General features: G+C 44.6%; 1 protein-coding gene across 1 annotated transcript in view; it reads left to right on the forward strand.

The window, feature by feature from the left end:
• Positions 1-13,182, forward strand: part of LOC131290471 (TOX high mobility group box family member 4-like) — a 34,837-nt gene extending 21,655 nt beyond the window's left edge. The window contains exons 3-10 of the mRNA XM_058319621.1: positions 835-1,125; positions 1,196-1,348; positions 1,562-1,697; positions 5,867-5,947; positions 6,080-6,490; positions 9,338-9,634; positions 12,568-13,004; positions 13,081-13,182. Coding sequence (XP_058175604.1) covers positions 835-1,125; positions 1,196-1,348; positions 1,562-1,697; positions 5,867-5,947; positions 6,080-6,490; positions 9,338-9,634; positions 12,568-13,004; positions 13,081-13,165 — 1,891 coding nt within the window. The 3' untranslated portion in view covers positions 13,166-13,182. The remainder of the gene's footprint in view (positions 1-834; positions 1,126-1,195; positions 1,349-1,561; positions 1,698-5,866; positions 5,948-6,079; positions 6,491-9,337; positions 9,635-12,567; positions 13,005-13,080) is intronic.
• Positions 13,183-18,962: the final 5,780 nt, after the last annotated feature.

Consider the following 18,962-nt stretch of genomic DNA (forward strand, 5'->3'; position numbering starts at 1 on the left):
ATATCATCAGCGTGTACCAGAATCTCTGAATTTCCACCTTCGCGAGCTATCTCCAGTTCAGGTTCAAATTCTTGAATAGCACACATTGACTTGCAAATGGGATCCAGAACGTATCCGGATTTGATCCTCATGAGATTCAGAGTCGGGGGATTCCGGCTTGGATCAAGCTGGGACTGGATTTTCGCACCATCACCAATTGCGGTGGAACTAAACTAAAGTACTAAACTAAACTACATCCAACGTGATGAAACCATATATCTGCGGGGTTGTTCCATTCGTAGAACATAATCGACTGGTCAACCGCGGAATCCCGACAAATTGCGTGACTTAAAGACCAACATTTAGGGACAAGGATCCTACTGCATAGGGCTTGGTAGACTTACTAATACACATGCTGTAGTATTCTGTATCCTTAGTCCGAATGTTCCACATGGTTTTGCGATTCTGCTGTCGGTGGGCAATGTCCTGATTATCTGAGTTTAAAACCTAAGATTCCTCTACTAAAGGTTCCAATTCGCGGATGGGAACATTTGTGGTTTGTAGCGAATGTAGAACCAGAACCTAAGTGATTCGTTTGCAGTTTCTTTTCAACGAATAGTTGAAATGTTGAAAATATGTTAACTAGTCTCAATCAACTTATTATAAATGAAATGTAATCTCACTGATCTGTATAACTCGTTTCGATGTGACGAAAAGAGGCTAAGAAAATCAATGCGAATAGCAGCAGCGGTTGGTCCAACGTAACAAGTAGGCAGGGTGGGCTCTCGACAACTCGACAACTGTTCGCGGGTTAATAACGTGCTTCTTTTTCCTCTTTCGCTTTTCCCCACGCAGCCCGTACACGCTACAGTCCCCCAATCAGCCGACGTACCATCAGCTGAACGCTAGTCCGAACAACAATCCCACGCTGCACGTCATGCAGCCGCCGCAGCAGTCGCCTTCGATGGTTCCCCCAGCCCAGCAGCAGCAACAATTGTCCCCGCAGCAGCAACAGCAGCAGCAGCAGCATCTCGTGGCCGGAAATGCGCTCAACTACATCGGCCGCTCGCCGCCACAGAACGGCGGCGGCCAGGGGACGGAAAACGGAACCACCAGCGATGACAGCGACGACACGATTCCGGTAAGGACCAGGCCTCACACCCCTCATTGACGGTTGATAATTCCAATTTGTGCCGCTCCTTCCTTCCTTTCGCTTGCAGGCGAACGCCCTGAAGCGTCCTTCGTCGGAGCCGTCGTACGGGGAGGACGCGCTGGCGGGTGCCGGCAACATGAAGGCGTCTGCCGCCGCCGCCAAGAAGCCGAAGGTGACGAAGAAGAAGAAAAAGCGGGATCCCAACGAACCACAGAAGTATGTCACGCGCGGGTTAAGGATGTGTCCCTTTAAGGATAACACGACAACACGCATTGTTTGAATCATATTTTTCGACCCTCCCTTATCGAATATCTCCTATATTTGATTCCATTAATGTTATTACTGTTGATTAAGTGCGCGGGAGTGAATTATAATATGTTCTAGCTTGCAACATTGCGCTCACACGCTTCTTCGTTCTTCTTCTCCCAGACCCGTCTCGGCCTATGCATTGTTTTTCCGCGACACACAGGCAGCTATTAAAGGCCAAAACCCGAACGCGTCGTTCGGAGAAGTTTCCAAAATCGTGGCCTCCATGTGGGACGTGCTGGCATCGGAGCATAAAAATGTAAGTAGTAAATTAGTAGTAGCCGTAGCTCTCTGCCTGTGGCCAAATAATGGTGGTGGTGGTGGTGGTGGTGAGGAAGGCCCGACCGGTGGTCGGTTGCTGTGGTGAAAGTATCCTCCTCTCCTAGCGCCGCGTCTCGCTGCCTCCGGGCCGGGCGAAATTAACCCGCCACCCGACGCCAGCTTTCGAGTTTCTAATCATAGGACAGCTTCCTCAAGTCGGGCGCCGGTCGGGTTAAATGTCGACACTATTGTTCAATTCGAGCGCACATTCGGGAAGGCAGGGGACTCGTTTTAAACTACGTTAATTCGTTAACACATGGATAACGCATGACTACAACAAAATAAGATAGCAATACCCTTTTTCGTCGAAGCGTCGAAAGGATTTTTTCCGGTTTGTTGCAATAAGATCGTTTAACGCGTGGTTTACCATGGAGCTGCGTAACTGGCACAAACGCATACATTGTGTGCAAGCACAACACAAATTACCGTAATTCGTGTGAGTGTCCCATCAAATTTTCAATAGCTCGGTGCTATACTCGCAAGCTTCGTTTTGCTTTACAAAATAATCAACTGTCGCCTCTGGCAACAGATATAATCCGTGTGATTTTATTTAATGTCGCTGTAATGAGTGGTTTTCTGATATTTAACCCTTATGTCTACGACCGCTTTCTCCGGGTTAATGTGACAAAATTAATTTTCCAAAATGATCTTATTACTTTGGTTTGCTATTTGGACGAAAGTATGTATTTGTAAACAGGTTTTTCTTTTCTTTTCATAGACCAAATCAAATTAAGTTTCCTTATTGACGGTGATTGAGCTTTAAATAATTACGTGCCAGCTTGAGATAAAAGCATATTAGAAAGAATTATAAACTGGAAACAGTGCAATGGTGATTGTTTGACATTTCTATCCAATCAGTAAGGGTGTATTGAATATATGGCCTTTAGAAGCCTGTCCGTAATGTCCAAAGACGTCTTCATCGCCAGATTGGCTAAAAGAAGAAGAAGCATTATTATTTCAGATAGATTTGTCAGATATGCAGACATATACACTATAAAACATATCAGGATCATAGAATGATTAGGGAAGAAATTGGATAGTACTTCTTGAAGTTCTGGAAAATGTGTGGGTCTTCACTTCGAAATTACTGTTTACGCTAACTAAAAAATTGTTTTAACTATGTTCAACATCATCTTCTGTGAAAAGTGTTTCAACCATGGGCGTAAGGGTTAATGTTCCTTCTCTAATAAAAACTCACCGGTATGTCGTTTGGCGTACGCTGGTTTTTTGAGAGCATCGAGCATTTAAACATCTTCGTTAGCCCCCGGGTACGGTGCGTATTGTCCCGCTTTCCCCCTTTGCGCTGCATCGCGTTGATTTGGTTCCGTTGTTGAATTGGTTGTTCGTTGGCGCTACTTCACACTACCGAACCATTATTCCGTCTTTGGGTTTCTGCACGGTCGGTGCAGGCGGGCTGAAAAGTTTCGTGTAAACCCAAACTAGAGAGCTGGAGGAGAAAGGTGGAGTAAGGCAATCATAGTCGCTAACCAGGATCCATAAACCTGATTTCGGTGCGTTTTCTTTTTCGTTTCTATGGAGCGCTTTGCCTTTTGTTCGCTCGAGCTGTGGTGCGATAAAACAATGACGTTGATTTGGTCGTTCGAGGTAGTGATGCAATGATCTGGTTGATTGCGGAGGGGAAGATTGTTGAAAACACAAAAAAAAAACGGAAGACAAATTGCTTAGCAACCGCGATTTCCATCCCATTCCAAACCCTCACCTGCCCAGGCCACTCCAAAATGAGTAGATTGACAGAACTCGTTCACTATGCTTGGTTGTGAGGGTTAGATGTTGTTGTGCAGATCGGTCAAATGCGCAAACAAATATTGATCAACTTCTCGTTCGGCCAAAAGCAGGATGTATCATCTGCCCGATTCACGCCAGGGGCGGGGCGGGGGTGGGGGTTATCCTTTTATCGGAGTGGTTTTTGTTTTGTTCTCCACCATGGCGGCGGTGCACAACAACGACTTTCCCTGGAATTGGAATGCCTTTTCCCTCGGAAAATCCAATTCCAATGGAAGCTGCAATAAACTGCTTTTACACGGAGCTTTCTCATTAACGAGCTCTAACACACCAGCACTTGTGGAGGGATCGGGCAATGTATACACACACACACACAGAAACACACACTCGCACACATATATGTATATAGACAGCGAGAGATATAGAGATAGCGACAAAGGGAAGGGATCTCCCTTCACGCAGCATGTCCTCTTGATGCTCGTTTCAATAGTTTCAAGTACCCCGTTCTTAAAGATTTTCCCGAAAGACCACCGAACAGCAACGAAATCCAAGACCAAAGTAGTATTTTCTTTCCACATTTCTTCGAAACTTCGATAGGAGGCGACAGTATTGGAGTTCGTGAGTTGGTCTGTAATCAGAACAAGCAGCATTCCCGCATTTCCTATCGCGCTGGGAAACGGGTTCGATTATCTTCAGAATTCCCACTCCCCCGCCCCACTCCGTGCAACCCAACCCAACCCCCCCGCCCACTGTGTGGAGGAGTCCTGCAAAGTTCCGTGAGGAAAACCGCGTGCCGGGGATGGGAACCCACTTCTCGGAGTTGCATTTCGGCGTGGTAGAGAAGGGCTTGGTGGGCGGTGGTAGGTGGTGCATTTTCCCGCGTCTGCACCTCCCCCCTCCCCATCCCTACCAACCTGATATTGGACCCGTTTCGCTATATAAATCTCGCATTTCGGTGAACCTCGTCTCTCGTTCGCTACTCGAAGCTTCTCGCTCTCCGTTCTCGGGGAGTTTGGGGAACGAAACACAACTGTCTGTTTCCCGTTTTTCCCGTGAAACCTCCCGGCCCGGGAGAGGATGGGCTGCTGCTGCTGCTGCTTGCGGTCTTTATGATGAGCTTTATATTGTGAAATTTTCGTTTAAACAACCGGCTATTCCGGCGAAAAAGTCTTACATCATGTTCGGAGGTTCGGAGCCAAACGGTTCGGTCTCGGTTCCGGAGTTTGTTTGGTTGGAGTACGGAGCGAACAGACCAGGGCATGCGCGACTTGCCCACTGGTAGTTACACATGTCGCTTCGGTTTCGGTTGTTTGTGTTGAACCGCCTGACTGATTGGGAGGGGGGAGGAGGAGGAGGAGGATGGAGCGGGTGTTCTTATCCTTGCCGAGGACACGATACACACGGGGGGCACACGGTACAATCCGGTTGTGTCACCAGCGAAGCTACTACTCTCTCTCCGCCGTTGTATTCCATTTCACCTAGCTGCACCACCCCACCCCCCTCCCCCCACTCTTTACTTTCTTTCTCCTCCCTTCTCGCACCCCCATCTTCTCAATCACTTCTTAGCGCTCTTTCAACATCTTCTCCTCTCGGATCCAGCCCCCTCTTCTGTGTTTGACTACTTTTCTTGTCTTCCATTCCTCGCAGTTGCATACATAATGCTGCTTTTGCCCGAGAAACGGGAAGACCAGGAAAATCAGTCGAAAAGAAGAAAAAGAAAACACACACACACAACTCAAAAGTAAAATAAGAGCAGTGGCTGTGGAAATAATGATCATCGGAGTGTGGGGTGTTTGGGGGGTGGGGGGGGGGGGGGGGTCTGGCGGAATACTGGAGTTGACTGAAACATTTGCGAAGTTTTTCAATTTAATTTTCAAGATGAGAATCACTCTTCACTTCCTCATCGCTGCTCTCTGCGAGCCCCCCCCCGTAGTATTGGGTTGCTCTGGTGGTGGTGGTGTTTTTATTCCCGCTTTAATGATGTTTTACATTTCTGGCTCCCCCTCCCCCCCTCCCAACCCCCCACCCCCTGCCGTTTCTTCTGTAAGAGGAGTGTGGGGGTGTAATAATATTGTGTCCGCGCTGGGGCTTGCCTCGACTTCAATCTTCCGGCTCCGGAAGATGGTCCTAAACCCCCCTCCCCTCCCCCGAGCCTTTGGTGGCTCTATATGTAGTTTGCCCTACTTGTGTTGCAATTTGGGAAATGTTAAAAGGCTATAAAAAAAAGCACTGCGAACAAAAACTGTCACGTATTGATGCGTCCTCGAATCAAGCGTTTGTTTTTGATGTTTGGTTCCCAGCCAAACGAATGTAATATTACACTCTAACGCAATGTCCTCTCGTTCGTATCTCTTTTCCTACCAGGTATATAAGAAGAAGACGGAGGCAGCTAAGAAGGACTACTTGAAAGCGCTGGCCGCCTACCGGGCGAGTTTAGTGTCAAAGGTACTTGGAGCAAATTGACACACATTTAACGGATGTTTGAAATTGCAGTTACCACTCGGATCCGAAGTCCCCATTATTGACCCATTGCTACTCTTTTTTTTGCTATCTCGCACAACCGTTCGCGCACAACAGGGCACCGAGGGCGAACAGCAGCAACAATCACCGCAACAATCAATTTATTCTCCGCCACCACAACCAACGATCCAGCAGCAGCAAACTCAGCAGCAGCAGCAGCAGCAGCAGCAGCAGAATCAGCAGCAGCACCATCACCACACAGCATCGCCGTCGCAGCAGCAGCAGCAGCAGCAGCAGCATCAGCTCCAGCAGCAACAGCAGCATCAACATCCGCAGCATCAGCATCACCAGCAGCAGCAGCCGCAACAGAACAATCATCTGGTGAATCACGCCAAGCACTCACCCCAGAACGGACCATCCGTGGGGCAGGCCACCGGTAGCCACCTGCAGCAACTGCAAGGACATCAGCAGCAGCAACACTCGAGCTATGCCGCGTCGTACGCCTCGTCGTACAAATCACCCCCGCAGGTTGGTGGCGTTACTGTTACATTTTACTTTTCATTTTTCGGCGCTATGTTATGCAAGCAGAGGTAGAAGCATTTCTATGATAGGAAATGTTTTTTTTTTGCTATACAACATTTAGAGACAACCGAACATCATCACCCCAACAAAGGGATGCGTCCGCCAGCATATTACTGGATTCGTTGTTATATTCCATATCTTCAGCTCGATGACTGAGTTTTCAGCTCGACTCGGAATGATTTTCCACATCCACATGCCATCTGCGGTAGCTTACATTTTCATTGGGAAGGTGAAACTCCCTTTTTTAGAATGATGCAAAACTACGTGCCAATGTTGTTTAAATGGAAATTTAATCGATTTGAAGGTTAAATCACATGCACTACTTTCTATCGAATTGAACTATTAGCATAAAATATCGCTAAAACCTGGGGAAAAATTAACCTTGCTTGTTACATATTCTTCAGTTGCATCATTTCGTATTGGAATGGCGCATAATGTTGTAGAAGTTCTTTACAAATTTACAACATGGGGCTTGTTTTATGTTTTTCAATTCTTTTAAATAGCTATCACATCGATTCAGAATGTATCGACTCGTGATTTTGTGATCTAATCTGCTTCAAGCTTCGAATGCAAACTTTAATTTCATTTAGGAGTTTGTTTAATTTCATGCGGATTTCATTATATCTGATGAACTGGAATCCGAAGCGATCGCACACCCTTCTGGATGGAAGTTTTCCTGAAATGTTTGTTTCATTGTTTCGTTCAAAATATGACCAGACAACACGCACTCATTACATCGGAGTTTTGAAGTGTTGTGCTGAAGAAGCAATGGGAAAGAACTCATAAACATGATGATCCAGCCGTAGCAAGCGATCAGGCTTCGGGCTATTCTGTGCACAAAACACACCGTGCGTCCGTCCTCCAACATGGAGCATCAACGCCAGCTGCTTCTACATTGCTAACCATCCTTGGCAGCGTGGCTAGTAACAAACACTGTCCATACGGCGTTACGTAGTGTGTTGCTGGTGTTACGTGCCGCGCTCCGTTACCGTGTTACTGTTCTGAACCAAAACAGTTAATAAAGTTGCACAATTTTTAACAAAACAACCAAAAAAACAACAACAATATACCCACAGCATCTCTCACGTGCCCTTCAGCACACGCATTCCGCCAATGCGTTCGTTCATTTAAGTTTGCCTAACCTTTTTTTTATGTTTTCCTTTCCCAATCTAAATCAACAATAAAACTCCGCTGGCTGAGTCAGACCCGTTTGCTACTTTCATCCTTTTCCCTCCCAAAATCTACGCACATACACACATACCCACCCTCGAACGCGCACCACATGCCATCAAAGACGTAATATTTTATGAATTACGAAATGAATTCAAATAGTAATAAAACAGCAGATTAAATAAATCAAAATACATTCTTTTGATACTGAAGAGTCGGGCATAGTGACATTATATCGCTATAGCGATGTGTGTATGTGCGCTTATGGTTGAGTAGGAAGGGAGGGGGGGTGAGAGAAGAAGAAAAAGGGAGGAAAGAGTGCCAGCTGCTTGCCCAAGGTTGGCGAACGGTATCACGGCACTTTGTTTTCTGTGTCCGTACGTGTGCTTGCGCGTGTGTGCATGACAGAGAAAGCACGCGTGCTGGGAGAAGGGAACCGAGAAGGGCACGAGAGTGGGACGGGGAGCGAAATTGAAAATGCTGTTTGTGATGCTTCAGACTCGTATCGTATGTATTACTTCTGCTGTGTGCCTTCTTTAAATGGATAGCATTTAATTTGAGGGCACATGATATAAAATAGCGAGTTCTATATAAAAGGCTTCAGTCGTACCAACACACTCATGCAGAGAGAGAGAGAGCGAGAGTGAGAGAGAGACAGAGGCACGCGCTATTGACAGGGCCGCATGTTTCGCCATTGTGTGCGTTATCTTGTCTCATCTTTCTCCTCTCTTCCCCTTGCTCTGGTACAACATTCAAGCTATCGATGTGTGCATGTGTATTAATGTATGTGTAGGTGTGTGTTGATGATGTAAGTTCACTAGCACTCATGCAGCCGTACCCCGCGAGCTGGTGTACGTGAGGAGGCGATTTTTGAGCGATATTCCTACCCGGCAGAAGTGTCGTGGCCGTCACTAAGAACGAGTGTTGAAAGTAATTCTGTCGGCCTTTGCATCCGGGGGCGAACGAAAAGTAATCAATTACAATTGCTGTACATATTTCCCACAAAGTGTTCAATGTTTGCAAATAGCGTTAGATTGTCATTAAGGTTAGGAGCAGCAATAGTACGCGTTCAAACGAGGGAAAGCTTAGCAAGAGGAAGTGTTTTAGGGATGGTACAAGCCTAGATTAGAGTTTTGGTTTTCACTGCGTTGATGTCGATAAGTTTCTCTCGATATTACATCAAGAAGTGCAATAACTCCCGCCACACGTGATGACCGTAGAAAACATCGAGTTTTTTCTTTGGTAAATCTCGCATCGTCAAAAACAAACCGAACCGGCGCGTCCGCGGAGCTGTTGAACCTCGCATGACAGTTCCGGGTTCGTGACGAGTAACAAAGCAAGCGGACGCGTTACGGAGGCGTCGGCTTCATCGGTAGGAAGAGCAGATTTTAACTTACAAATGCCAGGACAAAGGAGTCGTTGAAAGCAAACTTACAAAGAGGAGAGCACAGCGTTGAAAACGAACCCTCGTATTACAGCATTACACCTTGTTTGTGAACTGTTTTTAACATCAACATTTCGCAAGCCAGCGACCTACTGAAAATATTGTTCTAGGGTGTAAGAAGCGAAATTTCAATCCCTTTCTGCTTGTCAACAACTTTCGCCTTATTTCCGCCATTTCAGGGTATAATGCAAATGTCGCATCAGCATCAAAATATACATCCCGGACAAGCCACATCGCAACAGCAACACCAACATCAGTCAACTGCTCCACACCTTCATGGCCAACTATTACCAATAAACACGCAGCAGCACATGATGAACCACCAGCAACAGCAGCAGCAGCAGCATCAGCAGCAGCAATCGCATATGAGCATGTCCCAGCAGCATGCACTGAGCTCATCGCACAATGCGAACATCGCACACCAGTCGATGATGAACTTGCCGATGGCTCAGCAGCCGCATTACATGAATCAGCAGGTTAGTTTCTAATTTCCGTTGTGTCTAACAACGTTCCGTTTCTTTCTTCGTTGAATCTGTTTGATTTAAACAACCCGCACGCCACCACCTCGCTTCCGAGCGGACGCGGTCGCAGACAGACACGCTGGTTGTGTACTATGGTTGGTGTGGTTTCGGTTGTTGCTTTTTTTTTTGGTTTTTACTCGTATATTTTATGTTATTCGAGCAGGCGCAACGCCACTCGCTTGCATTCATCATTACCCGAAATCCGGTTGGAATCGTACCGGCAGAGCCTCTTCCTCCTTGGTTAGCAAACCTTGTTTTCACGCCCGCCTGCTGTATGGCGGCTGCCTTGTGCTTTATACTTTCATTCTCCACCCGACGAGTTTATTCCGTTTATTTTGCCAACCTTTTTTCAATGGCTTATGAAATTTGCGTTTTTGTTTGGTTTTGTTTGTCTTCCGAGACACAATCTTCGTCTATTCTCAATTTTTTCGTTTCTTGCCAACTAGACAATAACACAACCAGTATTCTTTTGCTTACCATTGCAGCACTTTCCATTAAGCTTCAACATATTTTAGGGGCATAATATCTGGTACAGAAGCCCATAGGTTCTAATCGTAGACGAACAGCGTCCCATAGAGTTGCATATAGCGACATAAGGTCCCGTTTGGCTTTGTGTGTGCGCAAAATGGTGGGGATATGGAAAAGGAAGGATAGCAGATAACGAGATAAAGTTAAGAAACAAAAACAAAAAAGAAATGAAAACATAGACTCGCACGCACGCACGCAAAAGCAAAACCGACACACTTTTAGGGTTTATCGTAATGATCGTATCGTCAGTTAATAGCTACACTAGACGTACTGTAATCAGTGTAAATGAAAATTATCGTATAGTTTATAACTTTTTATATTGGGCAACGGATAGCCAGATGCCTTCCCCAGGGCCAGGAGGGTTTGGATTGAAGGTTGCCTTTCTAGGCAGTCCTAGTTAAATACCAGTTTTCTTAAGATATCTTTCTATGTGGTTGGTACCAACGATCACCCACGGTTTGGGTGAAGGGAGGGCATTTTGGGGGTAACTACTAGTATAAGAAAGAGGCTTTTCCATGTGCCCTTTGACATCCGGAAGCGGTGATGTCGTTTTTTTTTTAAGCAGAGCAGTTCCATCAGTAGACTAGGGTCGTTAGAGTCAACTTCAAATTTGCGTCAATGCTTCAAAACAGCAGGTACCGAAGGTAACGTTCATGAACAACGCAGATTTCGTAATACCGAACGGGCATATGGGAGCCGAGAAACAGAGAGAAAGAGTATGTTTACCTCGTTGTCCGTTTCGATAAACTGTACATAGGATCAGGGGAAACAATAATCTTAAAAGACCCTATTATTGATAGAAAACAGATTGAATCCCGCACGGTGTGCGTGGTGGTACGATTGTCTTGTAAAAAGGAAACGAGTTTGTGTGAGGCTCATTAAATTTAACGGTTTAGAATATTCCATCTTGCATCAATAATCCGTCAAAGTAATGGACGGAAAAAATACATGTCGTGGGCAACTCTATGGCTCGCTGTACGCTCTTGTATAACAAATCCAGTACGCTAAACAAAAAAAACTAATAGATCGACACGCTAAGCTATGGTGTATGTAGGAAAAAAAAGAAACGAACCCGAAACAGAATGTTCAAACAAGTTAATGAAAATGAAAAGAAAGGAAAAGAATGTAGTTTCATGTAATGATGAATAAACAAAAAAAAAACTATATACTGTAATCAATTGCTACCGTAATTAAGACTTTGTAAAAGGCATATTGTAAACAAATATGGTAGACACTAGCTATCGATTAAAAATACGCAAAACGAAACAAAAATGTACATGTATATATTTACAAAAAAAAACCCTCTTACTATGTTAATGTTCGGTTCGGAGCCAGTGCATGCGAAGAGCAGACCATTAGAAAGACACACCCACACACACACACACACACATACACACAAACATAGATACACTAGCATACATTTTGAATAAATATATCTATGATAAGAAAAACAAAAACAGTAAAGCAAAAAACACGACATACTCACACACCCACCCACACCCACACATACACAGGCTAAGCAAACAAAACCAAACCCACAAACTCCGTGTCATTGTTTTTTGTTTAACTTCTTTCCGGAAAAGTGATGCTAGATATGCTGTTAATTTTTAAAAGTGCACAAGAACGAAGTAACGACAAAAAAATAGAGAGAGATAGAGAGAGAGGATGTTGGCGTATCGTTGGCTACGTTCGATTAGGATGATAGAAAAGGCGAGGGAGAAAGGGGCAGGGGCGGAGAAAAGCAAATTTCCGGATGAAAAGAATCTATTTACATTTACTTATTACGGTACGATCCTAGTTTGTTTTCTAGTGACATTCAGTGCAAAATTTTATATCTGTTCATGATTAATGTTGAGAAATACATAGTGTACAAACAACGACGATTGTTATATTCAATAGTAGAGTAGATGTTTTCCTAGTTTTCGCAGCACGATGGAGGCTCTGTTAGAAGCTGGTACGCGCTAGCTAACAACCGGCCAAAAATCCCTGGTCTCTGCATCATCATCATCATCATCATCATCGTCGGGCATCGGCATCATCTTCATCATTAATATCTTCATTCTCATTGTGTGCGGCTTTCCTGTTCTTCGCATTAACCGGACGATAGGTTGTTTAGCTATGCGGGTTCGAACTGTGCGAGCTGCGTCGTGTTTTGTTGTCGCGTGGCAAAACACTGCCAAGAAAAATCCGAAGTGGGACGGGGAAGGCAAACCAGGCGTGCAAAGTTGTGTTGTTGTCTCTGCCCCATGTCTTTTAAATGCCCTTTTTTTGAGAAAAGGCGTGGCGCTTCTGGGCCTGCTACGCGCGGTCTTGCTCACAATTGACGTTTTACGTGAAAACTTTGCGATGTTCCGTTCCAGATGAATCACATACAGCTCCAGCAACATCAGCAGCACCAGCAGCACCAACAGCAGCAACTCCATCACCAGCAGCAGCAGCAGCAACAGCAGCGTCAGATGCAGATGCAGGGCGGTGGCATGCACGCCCAACCGATGGGCATTCCTAGCGACCACATGGGCAACCAACAGCAGCAGCAGTCAGTCCAGCAGCATCAACAGCAGCAAATGGCACCGCCAATGCAGCAACAACAGCCGCAGCACAGCCAGCAACAGCTCCAGCACAACAATCCTGGCATGGCAACCAGCACGGCCTCAATATCGGACGAAAGCCCGGCGGCGGAACAGCAGGGGATACAACCGGTGCAGTGCATACGACAGGGCTGCACCAATCTGGCCATCATCAACACTGACTGGGAGGATGAGTATTGCAGCAACGAGTGCGTCGTCTCACACTGTCGGTAAGCGAAAAGTGTCCTTCGACCTTCGTCGATGCCATTCCCGGTCAAATATCTCATATTCGCACGTGCATTGCAGGGACGTGTTTGGAAGCTTCCAGAAGGACAGCACCCAGAACAACAACGCACAGCAACAATCGCAGTCGTTTTCGGCGGTGAAATAAGTCCTTCTCGTCTCAGCGAATTGACTTGACGGCGAAGACAAATAAAGGGCGGGGGTCGTCGCGCCTACCAAAGGCAAGAAGGTCACACACTTCTACCGCAATCAAACGCCACGAAGACGGTCATCCGAGCTACCGTAAACCGCTAAGAGAGTGTACTAAACCATAGATTACTAGCTAGCAAGCCCAATATTGACGTACGGAACACACAACGCGCAACCGAAAAAAAGACAGGGGCGTCGCATCGAACGACCACACATAGTATCATAGGCGAAGGCAATAAGCTAGAGAGGGGAGGGGGGGGAGGGGGGGACACGAACAAGCTTACAAGTATTCTACTTCCTTGCGCGAGACCTCACTCCGGCAGCCACCCCAGGCTGAACGAAAAATTATTGGATGCAGTGATGTACCAAAGTTGGTTTCGAAACTGTTTATTTATAATAATTCTGGGAAAGATCTTTCGTACCATTTTTTACGGCTCTTTCCTCACGTAACGTACGCATGACGGTATGCGTTCGAATACAAATAGTTTTTATTCACAATAAGGCGCAGTTTGTTTCCTGCGCACCCGTGGAAGGTAATTACGTCTTTGCTTGTCCCCAACGGTGTACGTCACTGACCTCCCGAGTACATGATGCTAATAGTCGTCTCCAGTGTGCGTGCTCCACAAACGCTACATTTGCTAGGGCATAAATATTCGTTTATCGTTGATTATTACGACAAAAGCGGACGAATCGCAACGGGAGCACTTACGGGGAGGGGGAGGGGAGTGTTACGGTCCATAAGTTCATCCCGAGTGATCCTGTGCAATATTCCACTTCAAACTTCATGCGGTATTGAATTGAATGTATAAGCAATCAGATAGTTTTTACAACAACAAACAAAAAATTATACGAAAATTTCCCATACCTCGACGGGAGGTTGAAATCGAACGTTACAAAGGTGATTTAGGCGATGAACGAGAATGTAAGTTCCTTTACTGTTGAGGGGGGTAGGGCGTAACATATACGGGGCTCCCATGTTTAGCAGTTGTGCACTCGTTTCTAACTGTATAATAATGAAAATGGCGATGATGCGTGCAGCGAATCACTTTTAGCCAATATAGATATATACCTACACTAAATTTCAAGTCCCGTTTAGATTGCGTTCTTTACTGTTCTCTTATTTCGTTGCTAACGGTTATTGTGTTATGTAAAAATGAGTTGACGATTGCGTACGTTTGCAAAATTGCAGTATCCGGCTATGAATTAAACAACGTCTAAGTTTTCGTGGAACCCAACTAAGTTAGTGAATTTCGAACAGGAAAAAAACTCCCCTCTTAAAGACACCACTCCTTATCGCTAAATTAGTTTAACGATTCGGTATTTAAAAATTAAAGAGGCACTCAACGTGTGCAACGTTAGGCTTTTTTCGTGTTAATGTTCTCTGAATTCATTTTGCAGGTTGCAAAATCGCAACCAGTTTGTTGTAATAGCCAAAGGGGCTATTCTTTTTCGTCTTTTCTGACCCGAAGTGCATAGTGCCAGTTGGGATTCGAATCAACTACGAATCGAAAGAAGTTAAATATATTATTTCCGTAACATTTTAACTCGTTCGCAGTTAAAAACCAGCCATAGTTTCTGCAAGCAAAGGGACTTTTGTTTTGTTTTCCGGGTGCTTTATTCATGGCCGGTACTGTACAAGAGCAAGAGGGTCCCGATAACTTTGCCATTCTTGTTGATAGCAGCAGGGTAGTGGAGGAAAATTAAACGAAAAAGGCACACATACACATACACATTATGTTAATTAATGTACTCCATCAACGTTTTACTTATTTTCTACCAATTTGGAATATATATATATTTTTTTTGTACCAAGTTCGTTCGTTAGAATAACGTACCTATTTAAGTAACAATAGTAATTTTAGTTAGCAATGAGACAAAACATTCTACCAAGTAATATATGTACTGTTGCTCAGCAGAAAAAAAGCAAGTGTCCGTTGTTTTGTTCCGTTTTTTCGACGTTGTTCAATTGCCTGAAAGGTTCTTGCTGATCAGCTTGGACGAAGAGGAGATATAGGCATATAAATAATGAAGAGCAAACAGGTAATTGATCGTTCAGGATAGTATGGTACAGGAGCTTCGTGTAACGGTCGTTTCAAACGAGATTAAAACCTTTTTTTTTGCAAAAGCACCGTTAGATAGACGTTTACGAATAAGCTGACGAGCCGTGATGGTGTGTGAATTGAGGCTCTTGATAGAAAATAACTAACGAAGCGCAATGGATCATTCCCTACTCAATTTCCTGCGCCCAATGTGCATCGTTTCGTCTCAGCTTGATGAGGATAATTTGCTGCGTTGTCGTACGAAACAAAAACGAGCTGTTCCAAACCACGTTGGCGAGTTGGAGGAGCCGGTCACATATTTAATGCATTGCTAAGAGTACACATTGTAATGGAAAAGCATGCGAAAATCGAGATGGCACGCGTTGTTTAAACCGTTTACAAAATATTCTAGCTTCGCCAAATCTGCGCGAAGGGATGATACCGTAGGTAATGTACAACAATAAAAGAACTTAAGAACTTAGAAACCAGGAGTTACAGCAGCGTCACGATTTTCGGCAAATCGGACCGTTATCTGGTGCGTGACACGGCGTTTCTCTAAGCAGCTAACGTGGAAGCACCACGCTGGTATCAGGCTTGCATGACGGGTAAGGTAAGCAAAACTCTGACGCGAAAATTCGCTGCTTTCCGAGGATTTTGGCGTTTAGCGTGTAGCGACCAGGGTCCAATGTCTTGCGGCAGGTCGTTAAGAGATGCCAGTTCGAACTAGTCTGCCGTATTTTTTCGACCTCAATTATACCGAAAAGGTTAGCCGATTGGAAGTACGAGCCGAAAACGATGTATTGTAACAGGGTCGCAGGACGCCATTGAAGGATTGTTAGTGAAGATCTAACATCAGCGGAGAACACCGTGGGTTGTCGAAAATGTACAGTCTCTCCCACGACAGCGTTCGCTCTACCAAAATACTTTGTATACAATCTAGGTAAGTCTAGGTAAGTGATAGAATTTAAAAGATGGTAATTGAAATTTTACTCGCTATCCGTGGGTTGTATAAACTGATACTTATCCAGTTAAAGTCTAGATTAAAATAGGCTTATAGGGGATTATTCTAATAACCCATATCGGATGCTGCAAAAGCGTGATAACAACTGGAACATTGTGAAAGACGGAGAAAGGTCTATAAACGATCGTTTGGCAATCTCGCTTACACAAGACTGATAAGGCTGATCACCTCCTAGTGATGCTTATCCCCTAGTACGGAGCAGTGAAAATGTACGTAGATTTTACACAACCGAACTGACGTCCGATTCATTCTTTTCTCATTCCAAATTCGGGATTTATAAATCCCCACTGCACGGAAACGGTTTCTATTTTACTTATTTAAGACACTTTAATCAAAGATCGAATGGAAACTTTTCGGTTGCCTTGGAATTGTGGGGAAAATGAAAGAAAATGTAAACTTATGGATTTTACCAATTTAAAACCATGCTACTGTAACGGTTTGATGAAAAAAGAAAGAGCTCTGCTACTGCTTTTGAAATTTATAAAACCATCCATTTCTGAGTATCGGAAAAGTTATACCTTATTCTTAGCTCTTTGCAACGGTTTATCTAATGAAGCAAAGCGTTTGCAATGTTCAACCGAACCGAAGTAATATGAAATAACAACCTTTTCCAATTCCCAAGCAGTTTCCATACCTTACTATGGTTTAAAACTGGTTTCTAGCGTCTTTACACTTTACTTTTCTACTTCAATGGTGTCGGGTCACTTGTATATCTTTTAAATGCTTTAAGACTATTGTATAATAAAAGTCGTTCGTACAACGCTTTCTTGTCGAGGACATAACACCACACTTATTAGCATTGACAGACGTTCAGTGCTGAGTTAAAACTGTCATGGAAACACATTTAAGAAACAGTAGTCAGTGGTGATTCCAAATTTTGTGCTAGTAGAACGTTATCGGAGTCTAAAAAGCAGAAGCAAGAGGCATATAACTCTGACAATATTATCTGTGCCACATTTCGCATGTAGTTTGCTTAGTTTGTTGTTAAATTTAATCGCTAGTCATAGAGGAAATTATGTTTAAAAAAGTTATTTGTATTATTTAGTATATTTTTTCTTTTGTCTGTATTACTTTTTTGACTGGGTGTAAAGAAAATGATTGTATGAAGAAAATTATACCATCACTATCCTGTATTAACTATGTAGCACGGTTGGTTTCTAAATAGTGGTGTCGTTTCGAGGTTCTATGGATACGTAACTGATTCTTTTTTCTAGAATAAAGGGTGCATCTATCACACCTTTCAGTTATTGATATACAATACATCTTTTGCCATCTTTTAGCGCGATGTCCGCAGCTGCCCAACCTGTTAATACTATCGCCGGACCTGTTAAGATAACGCGAGCGTCGTTTAGTGACTTCGTTCAAATCATTAAGAGTATGGCCGACCCTTTTAAGGCAATGTTGGCACGCTTAGCGCGATAGCCGCACCTTTTTGGGACATAAGCCGTTCCTTTTAGCAGCAGTCACTTTTTTAAGCCTTTTATGAGCGTGTTTGTTCAAAGAGATGGTTTCGAATACTTTTTTGTTTAGCTGAAGTGTTCTAAAATAACAAAGTTATAACGACACTAACGTGTTGTAGTGTTTTATGAGAGGTGATAAACATAAGTGTGTGTGTGTTTTTTTTCCCTTCCTAGCCCTCCTTTCCTTCTTTCCTCCCTACAAAAGGATTTCAAACGGTGCTTGCTTCAAAGTGCAACTGCACCGGTCGATGGATATAATTGAATTATTAATCGTCGTAATGGTGTGTGCCATAGCGCAGCTCGTTAGCAGGTCGTAGCCCAACCACACCCACGTACACACACTCACACACACTTAACGGCGATGTCCCGAGCCGTGGAGGATGCCTTCGTACGGGGCAAGCGCCGTCGACACTCGGCAGTCGGGCTCGGGTTGCATAACCGAAGGACAATCCTCTATACACACGGTAGTAGTAGGCTGGTGGAAAACAAAAACAGCCCTGGTGGTGCCAGTAGCATCGGGGTTTTTGAACGAACCGAAACCTTCTGACGTCGAACTCTTTGTAGCTGGGTAGCACTTTGTTTGGTGGTTGCTGCTCATCCGGAGTGGAGTGTTTCGTATCGAGGTAGCAGCGAGGTAGCGAGAAGTCCGTTAGTATATAGGAGTGTCTCAAGGTACGCCACAGGTAGGTGTTGGAGCTGGTGTTAAAGAGGACAACCGCATCCTCATTGCTGCAATCAAGCCAGATTCAATCAATCTAGATACCCAACACACATGTTGTGGAGTGAAGTATATCTTGCCATACTCATAAATATTGTGTTACAACTAAGGAAGCTGCATGGCACACATCCGGCCGATTGCTTTTTCCATCATCGACCCCAGGACAGCCTATGTTTTCAACGTTCCAAGGCTCCATCCTAGCGCACGCGCCTTCCATCGGGCAGCTCTAGGTGCAGAAGTTGCTAGTTGTTATATTTAGCATTGCCTGTGAGATTGCATTCGATAATTGGTGGGAATTAGTTTCCCGAAAGATCTTGTTGCCCACGATTTGGATGCGAATTTGTCTTCGCCAGCAATTTCGCGGTTGATCGCCACCTCTTGCCTGACGGGACACAGGAGTTGTTGGGACGTGCCGTGCCCGGAACGTTCGTGGAGAAAATCGATAACCCGAGGAGGAGTGGCTGAATTTCACACTTCGTTCGGGAAGTTTGTACGGAGACAAAAAAAAATAGAAGCTG

This window comes from Anopheles ziemanni, chromosome X (assembly GCF_943734765.1).
Source record: "Anopheles ziemanni chromosome X, idAnoZiCoDA_A2_x.2, whole genome shotgun sequence".
In the NCBI taxonomy this organism is placed as follows: domain Eukaryota; kingdom Metazoa; phylum Arthropoda; class Insecta; order Diptera; family Culicidae; genus Anopheles; species Anopheles ziemanni.